Here is a 16,851-nt window from a genome sequence, read left to right as displayed (position 1 = left end):
ACTGTGCCCCCTGCTGGGGGATAGACCCCTGATGTATAGTGACTGTGCCCCCTGCTGGGGGATAGACCCCTGATGTATAGTGACTGTGCCCCCTGCTGGGGGATAGACCCCTGATGTATAGTGACTGCGCCCCCTGCTGGGGGATAGACCCCTGATGTATAGTGACTGCGCCCCCTGCTGGAGGATAGACCCCTGATGTATAGTGACTGCGCCCCCTGCGGGAGGATAGACCCCTGATGTATAGTGACTGCGCCCCCTGCTGGAGGATAGACCCCTGATGTATAGTGACTGTGCCCCCTGCTGGGGGATAGACCCCTGATGTATAGTGACTGTGCCTCCTGTGGGAGGATAGACCCCTGATGTATAGTGACTGTGCCTCCTGTGGGAGGATAGACCCCTGATGTATAGTGACTATGCCTCCTGTGGGAGGATAGACCCCTGATGTATAGTGACTGCGCCCCCTGCTGGAGGATAGACCCCTGATGTATAGTGACTGTGCCCCCTGCTGGAGGATAGACCCCTGATGTATAGTGACTATGCCTCCTGTGGGAGGATAGACCCCTGATGTATAGTGACTGCGCCCCCTGGTGGGGATAGACAACAGCTGCTACAGCATGGTGAGGGGGCTGTGAGCACAGATGAGGGATATGATACTCGTCTCCTCGTGTTTCGCAGGCACAATGCCGTCTCCAGCATCTTGAATTACACACGACGGAGCAGATTCAGCCGACATCACCCAGATGGCGGCAGGTGGGAGCGCGACGCTATACCCTTCACAGGTGAGAAGACCCCTGGTTGTGCCCCCTTAAGGTTCATATTGGCTTCTTGTTTGTGATGTAGTAGTGCCACCAAATGTGTAGAGTGAGGTCCCGCAGCCATCTGGTCGTCTGTGCCTCCGCTCTCCCCGAGAGTTAGCTTTGTGCCCTCGTTTTTCCAGGGTCTTGTGCTCCTACGCTCACCTGTGCTTCTCCGCAGGCCTCCTGACACGCTGCAGAGCTCCCATCTGACCCAGCGTAGAGTTTTGTGTGTGGTGAGTACTTCCTGCCCTGCGCACCGTCGGCTCCTGGGTCCAGTGTATGATGTGAGGGTGGCCTCCTCATCGTGTTGTCCTGCCTGTCCGATCAATCGCTCTTTCCCCAGTGAGCGTTGCCTCCTCCTGGAGGGATCAATGTTCTGCCTGTGGCTCTGGATGTGTGTGTGCTGTGCTCACTCTGCCGCCCCGGTGCCCTGAGTGTGCAGCCTCTGACTCTTCTTACTCTGCCATAGGATTGGTGCCCGTAGATCTCAAGATGAGCAGCACAGCCCCCATTAAGAAGCCGTACCGTAAGGCTCCGCCGCAGCACCGCGAGGTCCGCCATGAGCCACCTGGAGCTCGGGAGGAGGTGACGGAGCAGCTGAATAGTCAGGTAACCACAGGTGCAGCAGCTGGGACCCAGCGCACGTGCTTCAGCCGAGCCGAGGCGGTGGAGCTGGACGCTTCCGACCACTTGAGCTGCTCCTCCTCTTGGTCCATAGCCTCTAGCAATGATAAGGAAGGAGAATGGGAGGGCAGGGATAGAGGCAAACCGCGGACCCTGCTTCGAAGGGTCAAGTCGCTCAGGGGTAAGGGGAAGGTGGGCAAATCCAAAAGGCTTATGGGACTGCGTCAGTTCCTAAGCCACAGTGGAGAGAGCATTGCCACGTCAGAAGTGGGAAAGCTGGAGAGCAAGAACTGCAGCCTGGAACGTAGCCTGGTGTTTAAAGAACCTGCCGAGGTCCTGGCCCCTAAGAAAGCCCAGCACTCGTCCAGCGGTCAGCCTCTGAAGAGCATCCTGAAGCACCCAGATACACTGCGCTCGCCATCCCACCCAGGATCCCCCTCCCCAGACTGCAAGACCCTGCAGGAGAGGGCCAACTTCTCCAGGTTTCTGGATGAGATCACCTACCGAGTGCTGAGCCCGACCAACCAGCAAACCGCCCAAAGGAGAGGGGGGAACACCAACGACGAGGCTCCCCTGTTCGTCAGGACACCTGGCAACGGATGTGGGCGCCCAGCAGAAGAGCGGCATGGCAGGAAGACGGGGCACCGGAGGGCAGCGGGCAGGAGGAGCTCATCAGACAGGAGGCATGAAGCCGCCTCACACACCAAGGAGCGGTGTCCCTCTCCATCCGAGCAGGGCTTCCTGGACACAGAGTCCCTCTCTTCTGCTTCTCACTGGAGTCCTGAGGGCAACAGCCCCTCACCCAGAACATCACCTTCTCTCACTGCCGCCCGCTACAAGGTTAGTGCCCACGCCTTCCCGTAGCCCTAATCTGGGCCCTCCGCATTCTGCGGCGGCACTCTAGACCTCCTCTCCCGGGTGCCCCCTCCTCGTGGTTACGGACTACTGCTCCCAGCATCCCAAGCCCCTGCATGAAAGATTGTTCTCTGCTCATAGGTGACGGCCACTGACGGCAATAATCACAACTTTGCTCGGTGGTCCGGTATGAATATTTTGAGGGGCTTGGATGTAGCAGACAGCAGGGTGATGTGTGTAATTCCCCCTTTCCCAGACCCCTGATATCTGCATCGCACCCCAGACGTTATAAGGAGAGGGCTGATGGTGCGTCGGCGCCCCCGGACGGTGACCACTGCTCGACCAGTGACTGATGTTCTCTCTGTTCACAGGAGCCGGTGACCGAAGCCGACAGAATCCAGTAAGTTGCCACCTGTCGCCCGTCTTACTCCTTCCGCTCCTCACCCCTCCCCCAGTCCTCTGCTTTCCTGTGTGACCCCCTCTTTTCCTTCTTCTTGCCTCCTGATCTCCTTCTGTTGCCATCTTTTTGCTTCATCCTCCTCGTCTTACCCCGATCATGCCCTCGGCCTCCTTCACTCATGAGGCTACTGCCCTCGAGTCCTCCATGTAATGTGCCCACCGGTGACGTACTGTGCTGAATCTAGGACACCAGAGCCATCACCATAGTGAAGCGCGGCCACGCAGGAGGAGTGGTACTGTGTGTGACAGCCAGACGGGTGTTAGGGTCACTGGTGTTACAGGCCGTGTATGATCCAGGCGTGTTGTAGGGTCACTGGCGTGTTACACGCCGTGTATGACATCCAGGCGTGTTTTAGGGTCACTGGCGTGTTACAGGCTGTGTATGACATCCAGGCGTGTTGTAGGGTCACTGGTGTGTTACAGGCGGTGTATGACATCCAGGCGTGTTACAGGCAGTGTATGATATCCAGGCATGTTATAGGGTCACTGGCGTGTTACAGGCTGTGTATGACATCCAGGCGTGTTACAGGCAGTGTATGATATCCAGGCGTGTTGTAGGGTCACTGGTGTGTTACAGGCGGTGTATGACATCCAGGCGTGTTACAGGCAGTGTATGATATCCAGGCATGTTATAGGGTCACTGGCGTGTTACAGGCGGTGTATGACATCCAGGCGTGTTGTAGGGTCACTGGCGTGTTACAGGCGGTGTATGATCCAGGCGTGTTGTAGGGTCACTGGTGTGTTACAGGCGGTGTATGACATCCAGGCATGTTACAGGCAGTGTATGATATCCTGGCGTGTTATAGGGTCACTGGCGTGTTACAGGTCATGTATGATCCAGGCGTGTTATAGGGTCACTGGTGTGTTACAGGTCGTATATGACATCCAGGATCACTGACATGTTACAGGCGGTGTATGACATCCCGGCGTGTTGTAGGGTCACTGACATGTTAGAGGCGGTGTATGACATCCAGGCGTGTTGTAGAGTCACTGGCGTGTTACAGGCGTTGTATGATCCAGGCGTGTTGTATGGTCACTGGTGTGTTACAGGCGGTGTATGACATCCAGGCGTGTTACAGGCAGTGTATGATATCCAGGCATGTTGTAGGGTCACTGATGTGTTACAGGCGGTGTATGACATCCAGGCGTGTTACAGGCAGTGTATGATATCCTGGCGTGTTATAGGGTCACTGGTGTGTTACAGGCTGTGTATGACATCTAGGTGTGTTGTAGGGTCACTGGCGTGTTACAGGCGGTGTATGACATCCAGTCGTGTTGTAGGGTTACTGGTGTGTTACAGGCGGTGTATGACATCCAGGCGTGTTATAGGGTCACTGGCGTGTTACAGGCTGTGTAGGACATCTAGGCGTGTTGTAGGGTCACTGGCGTGTTACAGGCGGTGTATGACATCCAGGCGTGTTGTAGGGTCACTGGCGTGTTACAGGCGGTGTATGACATCCAGACGTGTTGTAGGGTCACTGGCGTGTTACAGGCGGTGCATGATCCAGGTGTGTTGTAGGGTCACTGGCGTGTTACAGGCGTTGTATGATCCAGGCGTGTTGTATGGTCACTGGTGTGTTACAGGCGGTGTATGACATCCAGGCGTGTTACAGGCAGTGTATGATATCCAGGCATGTTGTAGGGTCACTGGTGTGTTACAGGCGGTGTATGACATCCAGGCGTGTTACAGGCAGTGTATGATATCCTGGCGTGTTATAGGGTCACTGGTGTGTTACAGGCTGTGTATGACATCTAGGTGTGTTGTAGGGTCACTGGCGTGTTACAGGCGGTGTATGACATCCAGTCGTGTTGTAGGGTTACTGGCGGTGTATGACATCCAGGCGTGTTATAGGGTCACTGGCGTGTTACAGGCTGTGTAGGACATCTAGGCGTGTTGTAGGGTCACTGGCGTGTTACAGGCGGTGTATGACATCCAGGCGTGTTGTAGGGTCACTGGCGTGTTACAGGCGGTGTATGACATCCAGGCGTGTTGTAGGGTCACTGGCGTGTTACAGGCGGTGCATGATCCAGGTGTGTTGTAGGGTCACTGGCGTGTTACAGGCGTTGCATGATCCAGGCGTGTTTTAGGGTCACTGGTGTGTTACAGGCGTTGCATGATCCAGGCGTGTTGTAGGGTCACTGGTGTGTTACAGGTCGTATATGACATCCAGGCATGTTGTAGGGTCACTGGTTTGTTACAGGCGGCGTGTTACAGGCAGTGTATGATATCCTGGCGTGTTATAGGGTCACTGGCGTGTTATAGGGTCACTGGCGTGTTACAGGTCGTGTATGATCCAGGCGTGTTATAGGGTCACTGGTGTGTTACAGGCTGTGTATGACATCCAGGCGTGTTGTAGGGTGACTGGCGTGTTACAGGCGGTGTATGATCCAGTCGTGTTGTAGGGTCACTGGCGTGTTACAGGTGGTGTATGACATCCAGTCGTGTTGTAGGGTCACTGGCGTGTTACAGGCGGTGTATGATCCAGGGGTGTTGTAGGGTCACTGGTGTGTTACAGGCGGTGTATGATCCAGGTGTGTTGTAGGGTCACTGGCGTGTTACAGGCGTTGCATGATCCAGGCGTGTTTTAGGGTCACTGGCGTGTTACAGGCGTTGCATGATCCAGGCGTGTTGTAGGGTCACTGGTGTGTTACAGGTCGTATATGACATCCAGGCATGTTGTAGGGTCACTGGTGTGTTACAGGCGGTGTATGACATCCAGGCGTGTTACAGGCAGTGTATGATATCCTGGCGTGTTATAGGGTCACTGGCGTGTTACAGGTCGTGTATGATCCAGGCGTGTTATAGGGTCACTGGCGTGTTACAGGTCGTGTATGATCCAGGCGTGTTATAGGGTCACTGGTGTGTTACAGGCTGTGTATGACATCCAGGCGTGTTGTAGGGTCACTGGCGTGTTACAGGCGGTGTATGATCCAGTCGTGTTACAGGTGGTGTATGACATCCAGTCGTGTTGTAGGGTCACTGGCGTGTTACAGGCGGTGTATGATCCAGGGGTGTTGTAGGGTCACTGGCGTGTTACAGGTGGTGTATGATCCAGGCGTGTTGTAGGGTCACTGGTGTGTTACAGGCGGTGTATGACGTCTCGATATGCTACAGATGATCGGCTGTAATAATGACCGGTTGCCCAGATAAGGCTCGGCGCCGTCGTCATGTACAGTTATTGTTGTCTCTACATACAATGTTGCAGTAAGGAGACAATTATTTCCTCTTAAAATATGGAGACAAGAAATTTACAGACGGCCGCCATGGAAACCACAGCCGCTCCATTCTAGATGTGTGGAACAAGAACACATAGCAACCAATCGGAGCTCACCTACTTCAACAGTGTAAGAAATGACTGACGCCGTCTCCTTATTTCTCCCGGTTGTATGGTTCTCGGCAGTGATATGTGTGATACACTGTGTATGTGATAGTGGAGGGCAGCAGTGATGTGTGTGATACATGGTGTATGCATACCTCCCAACTTTTGAAGAAGGGAAAGAGGGACAAAGGATGCGGCGTGTGCAGCGGCAAATTTTAGGCCATGCCCCGACCACACCCATTTCACACCTAGTCACTCATGTCCATGCCCAAACGCACCCATTTAGCACTGCTGATTGTACTGAGGGCACAGTGGTTGGTACCGAGGAAAAGAAAGAAAACAGAGAGGAGAAAGAAAGGAGAGAGAGAAAGGAAGAACCGCGAGAGAAGAAAGGACAGAGAGAAAAAAGGAGAAAGAAAACAGAGCGAAAGAAAGAACAGAGAGAAAAAGAGAACAGAGAGCAAAAGAAAGGGGAAAGAAAGAACAGAGAAAGAAGAGAGACAGAAAGAAAAGTAAAGGGAGAAAGAGGGGGAAGAAATGGAAAGAAAAGAGGTGAAAGAGAACAGAGAGAATGAGGAAAAAAAAAAGATGAGAGGGAAAAGAAAAAAAAAAAGAGAAAAAGTAATAGAGAACAGAGAAAGAAAGAGTGGACAGAAAAAAAAGAACAAAGGGAGAGCGAAAGAAAGAACAGAGAGAGAAAGGGGAAAGAATAGAGAAAGAAAGAGAACAGCGATAGAGAGAGGAAAAAGAGGGGAAAGAACAGAGAAAGAAGTAAAGAAAGAGAAAAAAAGATTAGAGAGGGAAAGACAGAACAGAGAATGAGAAAGAAACGCTCCGCACACACTGTGTATGTGACCGTGGAGGGCGGCAGTGCTGTGTGTGATACACGGTGTATGTGACAGTGGAGGGTGGCAGAGATGTGTGATACACGGTGTATGTGATAGTGGAGGGTGGTAGTGCTGTGTGTGATACACGGTGTGTATGTGATAGTGGAGGGCGGTAGTGCTGTGTGTGATACACGGTGTGACAGTGGAGGGTGGTAGTGATGTGTGATACACGGTGTATGTGATAGTGGAGGGCGGTAGTGCTGTGTGAGATACACTGTGTATGTGACAGTGGAGGGCGGCAGTGATGTGTGATACACGGTGTGTGTCAGTGGAGGGTGGTAGTGATGTGTGATACACATTGTGTGTGATACACGGTGTATGACAGTGGAGGGCGGTAGTGCTGTGTGAGATACACTGTGTATGTGACAGTGGAGGGCGGCAGTGATGTGTGATACACGGTGTGTGTCAGTGGAGGGTGGTAGTGATGTGTGATACACGGTGTATGACAGTGGAGGGCGGTAGTGATGTGTGATACACGGTGTATGACAGTGGAGGGCGGCAGTGATGTGTGATACACGGTGTATGACAGTGGAGGGCGGCAGTGATGTGTGATACACGGTGTATGTGATAGTGGAGGGTGGTAGTGATGTGTGAGACACTGTGTTTGTGACAGTGGAGGGGGCAGTGCTGTGTGAGATACACGGTGTATGTGACAGTGGAGGGCAGTAGTGCTGTGTGTGATACACGGTGTGTGTGTGACAGTGGAGGGCGGCAGTGATGTGTGATACACAGTGTATGTGACAGTGGAGGGCGGTAGTGCTGTGTGAGATACACGGTGTATGTGACAGTGGAGGGCAGTAGTGCTGTGTGTGATACACGGTGTGTGTGTGACAGTGGAGGGCGGCAGTGATGTGTGATACACGGTGTATGTGATAGTGGAGGGCGGTAGTGATGTGTGAGACACTGTGTTTGTGATAGTGGAGGGCGGTAGTGCTGTGTATGTGACAGTGGAGGGCGGCAGTGATGTGTGATACACGGTGTATGTGACAGTGGAGGGAAGTAGTGCTGTGTGTGATACACGGGGTGTGTGTGTGTGTGAGACAGTGGAGGGCGGCAGTGATGTGTGATACACGGTGTATGTGACAGTGGAGGGAAGTAGTGCTGTGTGTGATACACGGGGTGTGTGTGTGTGTGAGACAGTGGAGGGCGGCAGTGATGTGTGATACACGGTGTATGTGACAGTGGAGGGCGGCAGTGATGTGTGATACACGGTGTGTGTGACAGTGGAGGGTGGTAGTGCTGTGTGTGATACACGGTGTGTGTGATACACGGTGTATGTGATAGTGGATGGCGGTAGTGCTGTGTGTGATACACTCTGTAGGTGACAGTGGAGGGTGGTAGTGATGTGTGATACACGGTGTGTGTGATACACGGTGTATGTGACAGTGGAGGGCGGCAGTGATGTGTGATACACGGTGTATGTGACAGTGGAGGGCGGCAGTGATGTGTGATACACGGTGTATGTGATAGTGGAGGGCGGCAGTGATGTGTGATACACGGTGTGTGTGTGACAGTGGAGGGTGGTAGTGCTGTGTGTGATACACGGTGTATGTGATAGTGGAGGGTGGTAGTGCTGTGTGAGATACACGGTGTATGTGACAGTGGAGAGCGGCAGTGATGTGATACACGGTGTGTGTCAGTGGAGGGTGGTAGTGATGTGTGATACACGGTGTATGTGACAGTGGAGGGCGGCAGTGCTGTGTGAGATACACGGTGTATGTGACAGTGGAGGGCGGCAGTGATGTGTGATACACGGTGTGTGACAGTGGAGGGTGGTAGTGCTGTGTGTGATACACTGTAGGTGACAGTGGAGGGCGGTAGTGCTGTGTGTGATACACTGTGTAGGTGACAGTGGAGGGCGGTAGTGCTGTGTGATACACAGTGTATGTGACAGTGGAGGGCGGTAGTGCTGTGTGAGATACACGGTGTATGTGACAGTGGAGGGCAGTAGTGCTGTGTGTGATACACGGTGTGTGTGTGACAGTGGAGGGCGGCAGTGATGTGTGATACACGGTGTATGTGACAGTGGAGGGCGGCAGTGATGTGTGATACACGGTGTATGTGACAGTGGAGGGCGGCAGTGATGTGTGATACACGGTGTGTGACAGTGGAGGGTGGTAGTGCTGTGTGTGATACACTGTAGGTGACAGTGGAGGGCGGTAGTGCTGTGTGTGATACACTGTGTAGGTGACAGTGGAGGGAGGTAGTGCTGTGTGAGATACACGGTGTATGTGATAGTGGAGGGTGGCAGTGATGTGTGATACACGGTGTATGTGAGAGTGGAGGGCGGTAGTGATGTGTGATACACGGTGTATGTGAGAGTGGAGGGTGGTAGTGCTGTGTGTGATACACTGTAGGTGACAGTGGAGGGCGGTAGTGCTGTGTGTGATACACTGTGTAGGTGACAGTGGAGGGCGGTAGTGATGTGTGTGATACACGGTGTATGTGATAGTGGAGGGCGGTAGTGATGTGTGATACACGGTGTGTGTGTGACAGTGGAGGGTGGTAGTGCTGTGTGAGATACACTGTATGTGACAGTGGAGTGCGGCAGTGATGTGTGTGATACACGGTGTAAGTGATAGCGGAGAGTGGCAGTGATGTGTGATACACGGTGTGTGTCAGTGGAGGGTGGTAGTGATGTGTGATACACGGTGTATGTGACAGTGGAGGGTGGCAGTGATGTGTGAGATACACGGTGTAAGTGATAGCGGAGAGTGGCAGTGATGTGTGATACACGGTGTGTGTCAGTGGAGGGTGGTAGTGATGTGTGATACACGGTGTATGTGACAGTGGAGGGTGGCAGTGATGTGTGAGATACACGGTGTAAGTGATAGCGGAGAGTGGCAGTGATGTGTGATACACGGTGTGTGTCAGTGGAGGGTGGTAGTGATGTGTGATACACGGTGTATGTGACAGTGGAGGGTGGCAGTGATGTGTGAGATACACGGTGTATGTGACAGTGGAGGGTGGTAGTGCTGTGTGTGATACACGGTGTATGTGACAGTGGAGGGTGGTAGTGCTGTGTGTGATACACGGTGTATGTGACAGTGGAGGGCGGTAGTGCTGCGTGTGATACACGGTGTATGTGACAGTGGAGGGCGGTAGTGCTGTGTGAGATACACGGTGTATGTGATCGTGGAGGGCGGTAGTGCTGTGTGAGATACACGGTGTATGTGACAGTGGAGGGTGGCAGTGATGTGTGATACACGGTGTATGTGACAGTGGAGGGCGGTAGTGCTGCGTGTGATACACAGTGTATGTGATAGTGGAGGGCGGCAGTGATGTGTGAGATACACGGTGTATGTGACAGTGGAGGGTGGCAGTGATGTGTGATACACGGTGTATGTGACAGTGGAGGGCGGTAGTGCTGCGTGTGATACACAGTGTATGTGATAGTGGAGGGCGGTAGTGATGTGTGAGATACACAGTGTATGTGATAGTGGAGGGCGGTAGTGATGTGTGAGATACACGGTGTATGTGACAGTGGAGGGTGGCAGTGATGTGAGATACACGGTGTATGTGATAGTGGAGGGCGGTAGTGCTGTGTGAGATACACGGTGTATGTGATAGTGGAGGGCGGTAGTGCTGTGTGAGATACACAGTGTATGTGATAGTGGAGGGCGGCAGTGATGTGTGAGATACACGGTGTATGTGATAGTGGAGGGCGGCAGTGATGTGTGAGATACACGGTGTATGTGACAGTGGAGGGTGGCAGTGATGTGAGATACACGGTGTATGTGATAGTGGAGGGCGGCAGTGCTGTGTGAGATACACGGTGTATGTGATCGTGGAGGGCGGTAGTGCTGTGTGAGATACACGGTGTATGTGATCGTGGAGGGCGGTAGTGCTGTGTGAGATACACGGTGTATGTGACAGTGGAGGGCGGTAGTGCTGTGTGAGATACACGGTGTATGTGACAGTGCAGGGCGGTAGTGCTGTGTGAGATACACGGTGTATGTGATCGTGGAGGGCGGTAGTGCTGTGTGAGATACACGGTGTATGTGACAGTGCAGGGCGGCAGTGCTGTGTGAGATACACGGTGTATGTGACAGTGCAGGGCGGTAGTGCTGTGTGTGATGTTCCTCCGGCCATTTCCCTTTATCGGAGGGTGTTCTGGGTTCCCTCTGATCCCGGTTGACAATCAGGCTGAGGAGAAAGGTAGAAAACGAGCAGAGAGAAACAATAGCCAGCGCGATAATTCTATGTAATATAAATAGTAACATCCAAGTCAAATAAATAAACTTCCTGACTAAATGGCCCCTATATAAGCAGCGGGACAGCCGGAAAATTACCAACAACACAACAACAGACACACTTCGACCATAAGTCCCTAAATTGTAGTTTATTGATATAGCAGGGATAATAATGAAGAGAAAACCATGTGTAGATGCAAAAAATCTGTATATGCCGAAAAAAATGGGGCAGAAGTATCCAGGAAAATTACAGACAAATATTATGCCTGACGAAGGCAAACGTGCCGAAACGCGCGTTGGGGAGGGCGCCTATCCAGGAGACCAGGAGCATTGTACGCTGTAAGTTCTGATAGACTTTTTTACACTGATTACATTGCCCTGGTCCCTGCGCGGTGTGTCTGTATACCGCTGCCTGCGCGGTGTGTCTGTATACCGCTGCCTGCGCGGTGTGTCTGTATACCGCTGCCTGCGCGGTGTGTCTGTATACCGCTGCCTGCGCGGTGTGTCTGTATACCGCTGCCTGCGCGGTGTGTCTGTATACCGCTGCCTGCGCGGTGTGTCTGTATACCGCTGCAAGCGCGGTGTGTCTGTATACCGCTGCCTGCGCGGTGTGTCTGTATACCGCTGCCTGCGCGGTGTGTCTGTATACCGCTGCCTGCGTGGTGTGTCTGTATACCGCTGCCTGCGCGGTGTGTCTGTATACCGCTGCCTGCGCGGTGTGTCTGTATACCGCTGCCTGCGCGGTGTGTCTGTATACCGCTGCCTGCGCGGTGTGTCTGTATACCGCTGCCTGCGCGGTGTGTCTGTATAGCGACACCTACTGGTGTCCTTTAGCGCTCGCATTTACTTACAAATTCTTTGATGTTGCTCATCTAATATATAAAGCTCAAAGTGTGTATGTACTGTGTGTATGTCCGGGATAGGCATCCGCACCGTCGCAGCTACAGCCACAAAATTTGGCACAGTCACACGTCTGGACCCCGAGAGCGTCCTAAGATATGTTGTGAGGCAAAATTTTAACCCCGCGCGTTCGAATTCACCAAACCGCCCCTCATTATGATGTCATAATGCCCCTATTTGCATACTGGGGAAACAGTGTGTGCTTATCAAGCCCCGCCCCTCATTATGATGTCACAATGGTTGCCATGGCGACGCTGATGTCATCATAGGTTGCAAGCCCCGCCGCCGCTCATTATGATGTCATAATGGTTGACTATGGGATGGAGGATATGTATGATGGGTATATGGGCACGGGACTATGGGATGGAGGATGTGTATGATGGGTATATGGGCACTGGACTATGGGATGGAGGATATGTATGATGGGTATATGGGCACGGGACTATGGGATGGAGGATATGTATGATGGGTATATGGGCACAGGACTATGGGATGGAGGATATGTATGATGGGTATATGGGCACGGGACTATGGGATGGAGGATATGTATGATGGGTATATGGGCACGGGACTATGGGATGGAGGATGTGTATGATGGGTATATGGGCACTGGACTATGGGATGGAGGATATGTATGATGGGTATATGGGCACGGGACTATGGGATGGAGGATATGTATGATGGGTATATGGGCACGGGACTATGGGATGGAGGATATGTATGATGGGTATATGGGCACGGGACTATGGGATGGAGGATATGTATGATGGGTATATGGGCACTGGACTATGGGATGGAGGATATGTATGATGGGTATATGGGCATGGGACTATGGGATGGAGGATATGTATGATGGGTATATGGGCACTGGACTATGGGATGGAGGATATGTATGATGGGTATATGGGCACGGGACTATGGGATGGAGGATGTGTATGATGGGTATATGGGCACTGGACTATGGGATGGAGGATATGTATGATGGGTATATGGGCACTGGACTATGGGATGTAGGATATGTATGATGGGTATATGGGCACGGGACTATGGGATGGAGGATGTGTGATGGGTATATGGGCACAGGACTATGGGATGGAGGATGTGTATGATGGGTATATGGGCACTGGACTATGGGATGGAGGATGTGTATGATGGGTATATGGGCACGGGACTATGGGATGGAGGATATGTATGATGGGTATATGGGCACGGGACTATGGGATGGAGGATATGTATGATGGGTATATGGGCACTGGACTATGGGATGGAGGATATGTATGATGGGTATATGGGCATGGGACTATGGGATGGAGGATATGTATGATGGGTATATGGGCACTGTACTATGGGATGGAGGATATGTATGATGGGTATATGGGCACTGGACTATGGGATGGAGGATGTGTATGATGGGTATATGGGCACTGGACTATGGGATGGAGGATATGTATGATGGGTATATGGGCACTGGACTATGGGATGGAGGATATGTATGATGGGTATATGGGCACTGGACTATGGGATGGAGGATATGTATGATGGGTATATGGGCACTGGACTATTGGATGGAGGATGTGTGATGGGTATATGGGCACTGGACTATGGGATGGAGGATATGTATGATGGGTATATGGGCACTGGACTATGGGATGGAGGATATGTGTGATGGGTATATGGGCATGGGACTATGGGATGGAGGATATGTATGATGGGTATATGGGCACTGGACTATGGGATGGAGGATATGTATGATGGGTATATGGGCACGGGACTATGGGATGGCGGATATGTATGATGGGTATATGGGCACTGGACTATGGGATGGAGGATATGTATGATGGGTATATGGGCACTGGACTATGGGATGGAGGATATGTATGATGGGTATATGGGCACTGGACTATGGGATGGAGGATATGTATGATGGGTATATGGGCACTGGACTATTGGATGGAGGATGTGTGATGGGTATATGGGCACTGGACTATGGGATGGAGGATATGTATGATGGGTATATGGGCACTGGACTATGGGATGGAGGATATGTGTGATGGGTATATGGGCATGGGACTATGGGATGGAGGATATGTATGATGGGTATATGGGCACTGGACTATGGGATGGAGGATATGTATGATGGGTATATGGGCACGGGACTATGGGATGGCGGATATGTATGATGGGTATATGGGCACTGGACTATGGGATGGAGGATATGTATGATGGGTATATGGGCACTGGACTATGGGATGGAGGATATGTATGATGGGTATATGGGCACTGGACTATGGGATGGAGGATATGTATGATGGGTATATGGGCACTGGACTATGGGATGGAGGATATGTATGACGGGTATATGGGCACTGGACTATGGGATGGAGGATATGTATGATGGGTATATGGGCACTGGACTATGGGATGGCGGATATGTATGATGGGTATATGGGCACTGGACTATGGGATGGAGGATATGTATGATGGGTATATGGGCACTGGACTATGGGATGGAGGATATGTATGATGGGTATATGGGCACTGGACTATGGGATGGAGGATATGTATGATGGGTATATGGGCACTGGACTATGGGATGGAGGATATGTATGATGGGTATATGGGCACTGGACTATGGGATGGAGAATATGTATGATGGGTATATGGGCATGGGACTTTGGGATGGAGGATGTGTATGATGGGTATATGGGCACGGGCCTATGGGATGGAGGATATGTATGATGGGTATATGGGCACTGGACTATGGGATGAAGGATATGTATGATGGGTATATGGGCACTGGACTATGGGATGAAGGATATGTATGATGGGTATATAGGCACTGGACTTTGGGATGGAGGATGTGTATGATGGGTATATGGGCACGGGCCTATGGGATGGAGGATATGTATGATGGGTATATGGGCACTGGACTATGGGATGGAGGATATGTATGATGGGTATATGGGCACTGGACTATGGGATGGAGAATATGTATGATGGGTATATGGGCATGGGATTATGGGATGGAGGATATATATGATGGGTATATGGGCACGGGCCTATGGGATGGAGGATATGTATGATGGGTATATGGGCACTGGACTATGGGATGGAGGATATGTATGATGGGTATATGGGCACTGGACTATGGGATGGAGGATATGTATGATGGGTATATGGGCACGGGACTATGGGATGGAGGATATGTATGATGAGTATATGGGCACGGGACTATGGGATGAAGGATATGTATGATGGGTATATGGGCACTGGACTATGGGATGGAGGATATGTATGATGGGTATATGGGCACTGGACTATGGGATGGAGGATATGTATGATGGGTATATGGGCACTGGACTATGGGATGGAGGATGTGTATGATGGGTATATGGGCACTGGACTATGGGATGGAGGATGTGTATGATGGGTATATGGGCACTGGACTATGGGATGGAGGATATGTATGATGGGTATATGGGCACTGGACTATGGGATGGAGGATATGTATGATGGGTATATGGGCACTGGACTATGGGATGGAGGATATGTATGATGGGTATATGGGCACGGGACTATGGGATGAAGGATAATTATAATTTGCTATAGCTAACCACAGTTAGTTACTATGCCCGGGCAGCGCCGGGCTCTTCAGCTAGTTCTTTATGCATAGTTATGCTTGCTATAACTATTTTTTTGTGCACATGTTGTCATATTAGGCGGTGTGATTTTACAGCCATCTTTCAAGCACTTGATAATATTTGTCTGTAGTTTTCCTGGAGAGCTCTGCCCCACTTCTTCTGCATATACAGATTAGTTTTTGTAGCTACACATTGTTTTTTCTTCATTGTTATCGCTGCTAGATCAATATATACTACAATTCTGGGACTTATGATCGAAGTGCGTCTGTTGTTGTGTTGAGGAGAACGGTGACGGCCTGGGTGACTCCCGCACCTTACTGGCCCCCATCTGACAATAGACCGTGGAGGGGATTGTCTCAGTGGGTTGTTATGCGCTTTAGACGGTTTGTGGTGGGAGTGTGAACGTGAAAACCAACACCTTCATAATATGGACGCCGGACAAGGAGAGATCGATTCTGGGCGCGGAGGCTGGATGTTCATCCGAATAATGGACGTCATGTCTGGTGATGGTAAACCTCGGAGCGAGGGAGGATGTGTCCATCACCATGCCATAGACATCGGATGAGTTCTCGCCAGCAGAGCTCCATGCTGCAGACTGAGGACATGGAGGCTGGCCTCATGGAGGACAATGTGGCCTCACAAGGCGTGAGCTGTATGTCGGAGTGTCTGGATTTCCTTCTCGTCCTGTACCATATACATGTGGCGCACACATCGCAGCAGCTCTCTACACCCTTGTACCCCCACATCTTTAGAACATGCTATTGCCCCTCCCCCATGACCATCGTATGTCATTGTCCCCGACCCTATGGATAATGCCATCTGCCTCATAGAATTAACCCATCCTGTCATTCCGCCATATCAAGTAAGTTCAGATGACCGTCTTATAGCGTAGACCTCTGCCCGGGCACAGGGATGAGTGGTGATCTGTCTCAGTGCTTTACTCATTTTTTTCTTTCCAGCTTTCTGCAGCATCAGAATGATGAGCTGCGCAGGCGATTGGCCTATGCCACAACCAAAATGGAGGCCATGGAGCACGAGGTGGATGCCGGACGACATTATTTGGAGATGGAGGTCAGTCGCAATCGTGAGGAGCTGGAGAAAATCAAGGACAAGTTCCGCAGGTAATTGATGTGGAGCTGGAACTTTGGCATTCCATCACACGTGACCCTTGATCC

The 16,851-nt window shown here is 51.6% G+C and overlaps 1 protein-coding gene across 6 annotated transcripts in view; it reads left to right on the top strand.

Annotated features, from left to right (window-relative positions):
* The window catches only part of TJAP1 (tight junction associated protein 1), a 54,815-nt gene that overhangs the window by 15,669 nt on the left and 22,295 nt on the right, over positions 1-16,851 (top strand). For 3 of the 6 annotated variants that reach the window (XM_073561382.1, XM_073561383.1, XM_073561385.1), the window contains 6 exons: positions 676-779; positions 976-1,030; positions 1,267-1,406; positions 2,648-2,676; positions 5,976-6,080; positions 16,636-16,797. In XM_073561382.1, the coding sequence (XP_073417483.1) occupies positions 1,290-1,406; positions 2,648-2,676; positions 5,976-6,080; positions 16,636-16,797 (413 nt within the window). In that variant the 5' untranslated portion in view covers positions 676-779; positions 976-1,030; positions 1,267-1,289. Of the gene's footprint in view, positions 1-675; positions 780-975; positions 1,031-1,266; positions 1,407-1,440; positions 2,262-2,647; positions 2,677-5,975; positions 6,081-16,635; positions 16,798-16,851 lie in introns of those variants that run through there. The other 3 variants (XM_073561386.1, XM_073561380.1, XM_073561381.1) reach the window with 3 other exon arrangements.

This window comes from Dendrobates tinctorius, unplaced genomic scaffold (assembly GCF_039654945.1).
Source record: "Dendrobates tinctorius isolate UK_male_01 unplaced genomic scaffold, ASM3965494v1 ptg000316l, whole genome shotgun sequence".
In the NCBI taxonomy this organism is placed as follows: Eukaryota; Metazoa; Chordata; class Amphibia; order Anura; family Dendrobatidae; genus Dendrobates; species Dendrobates tinctorius.
Note: the sequence above shows the minus strand (reverse complement) of the source record. Positions and strands in the feature narration are given on the sequence as shown.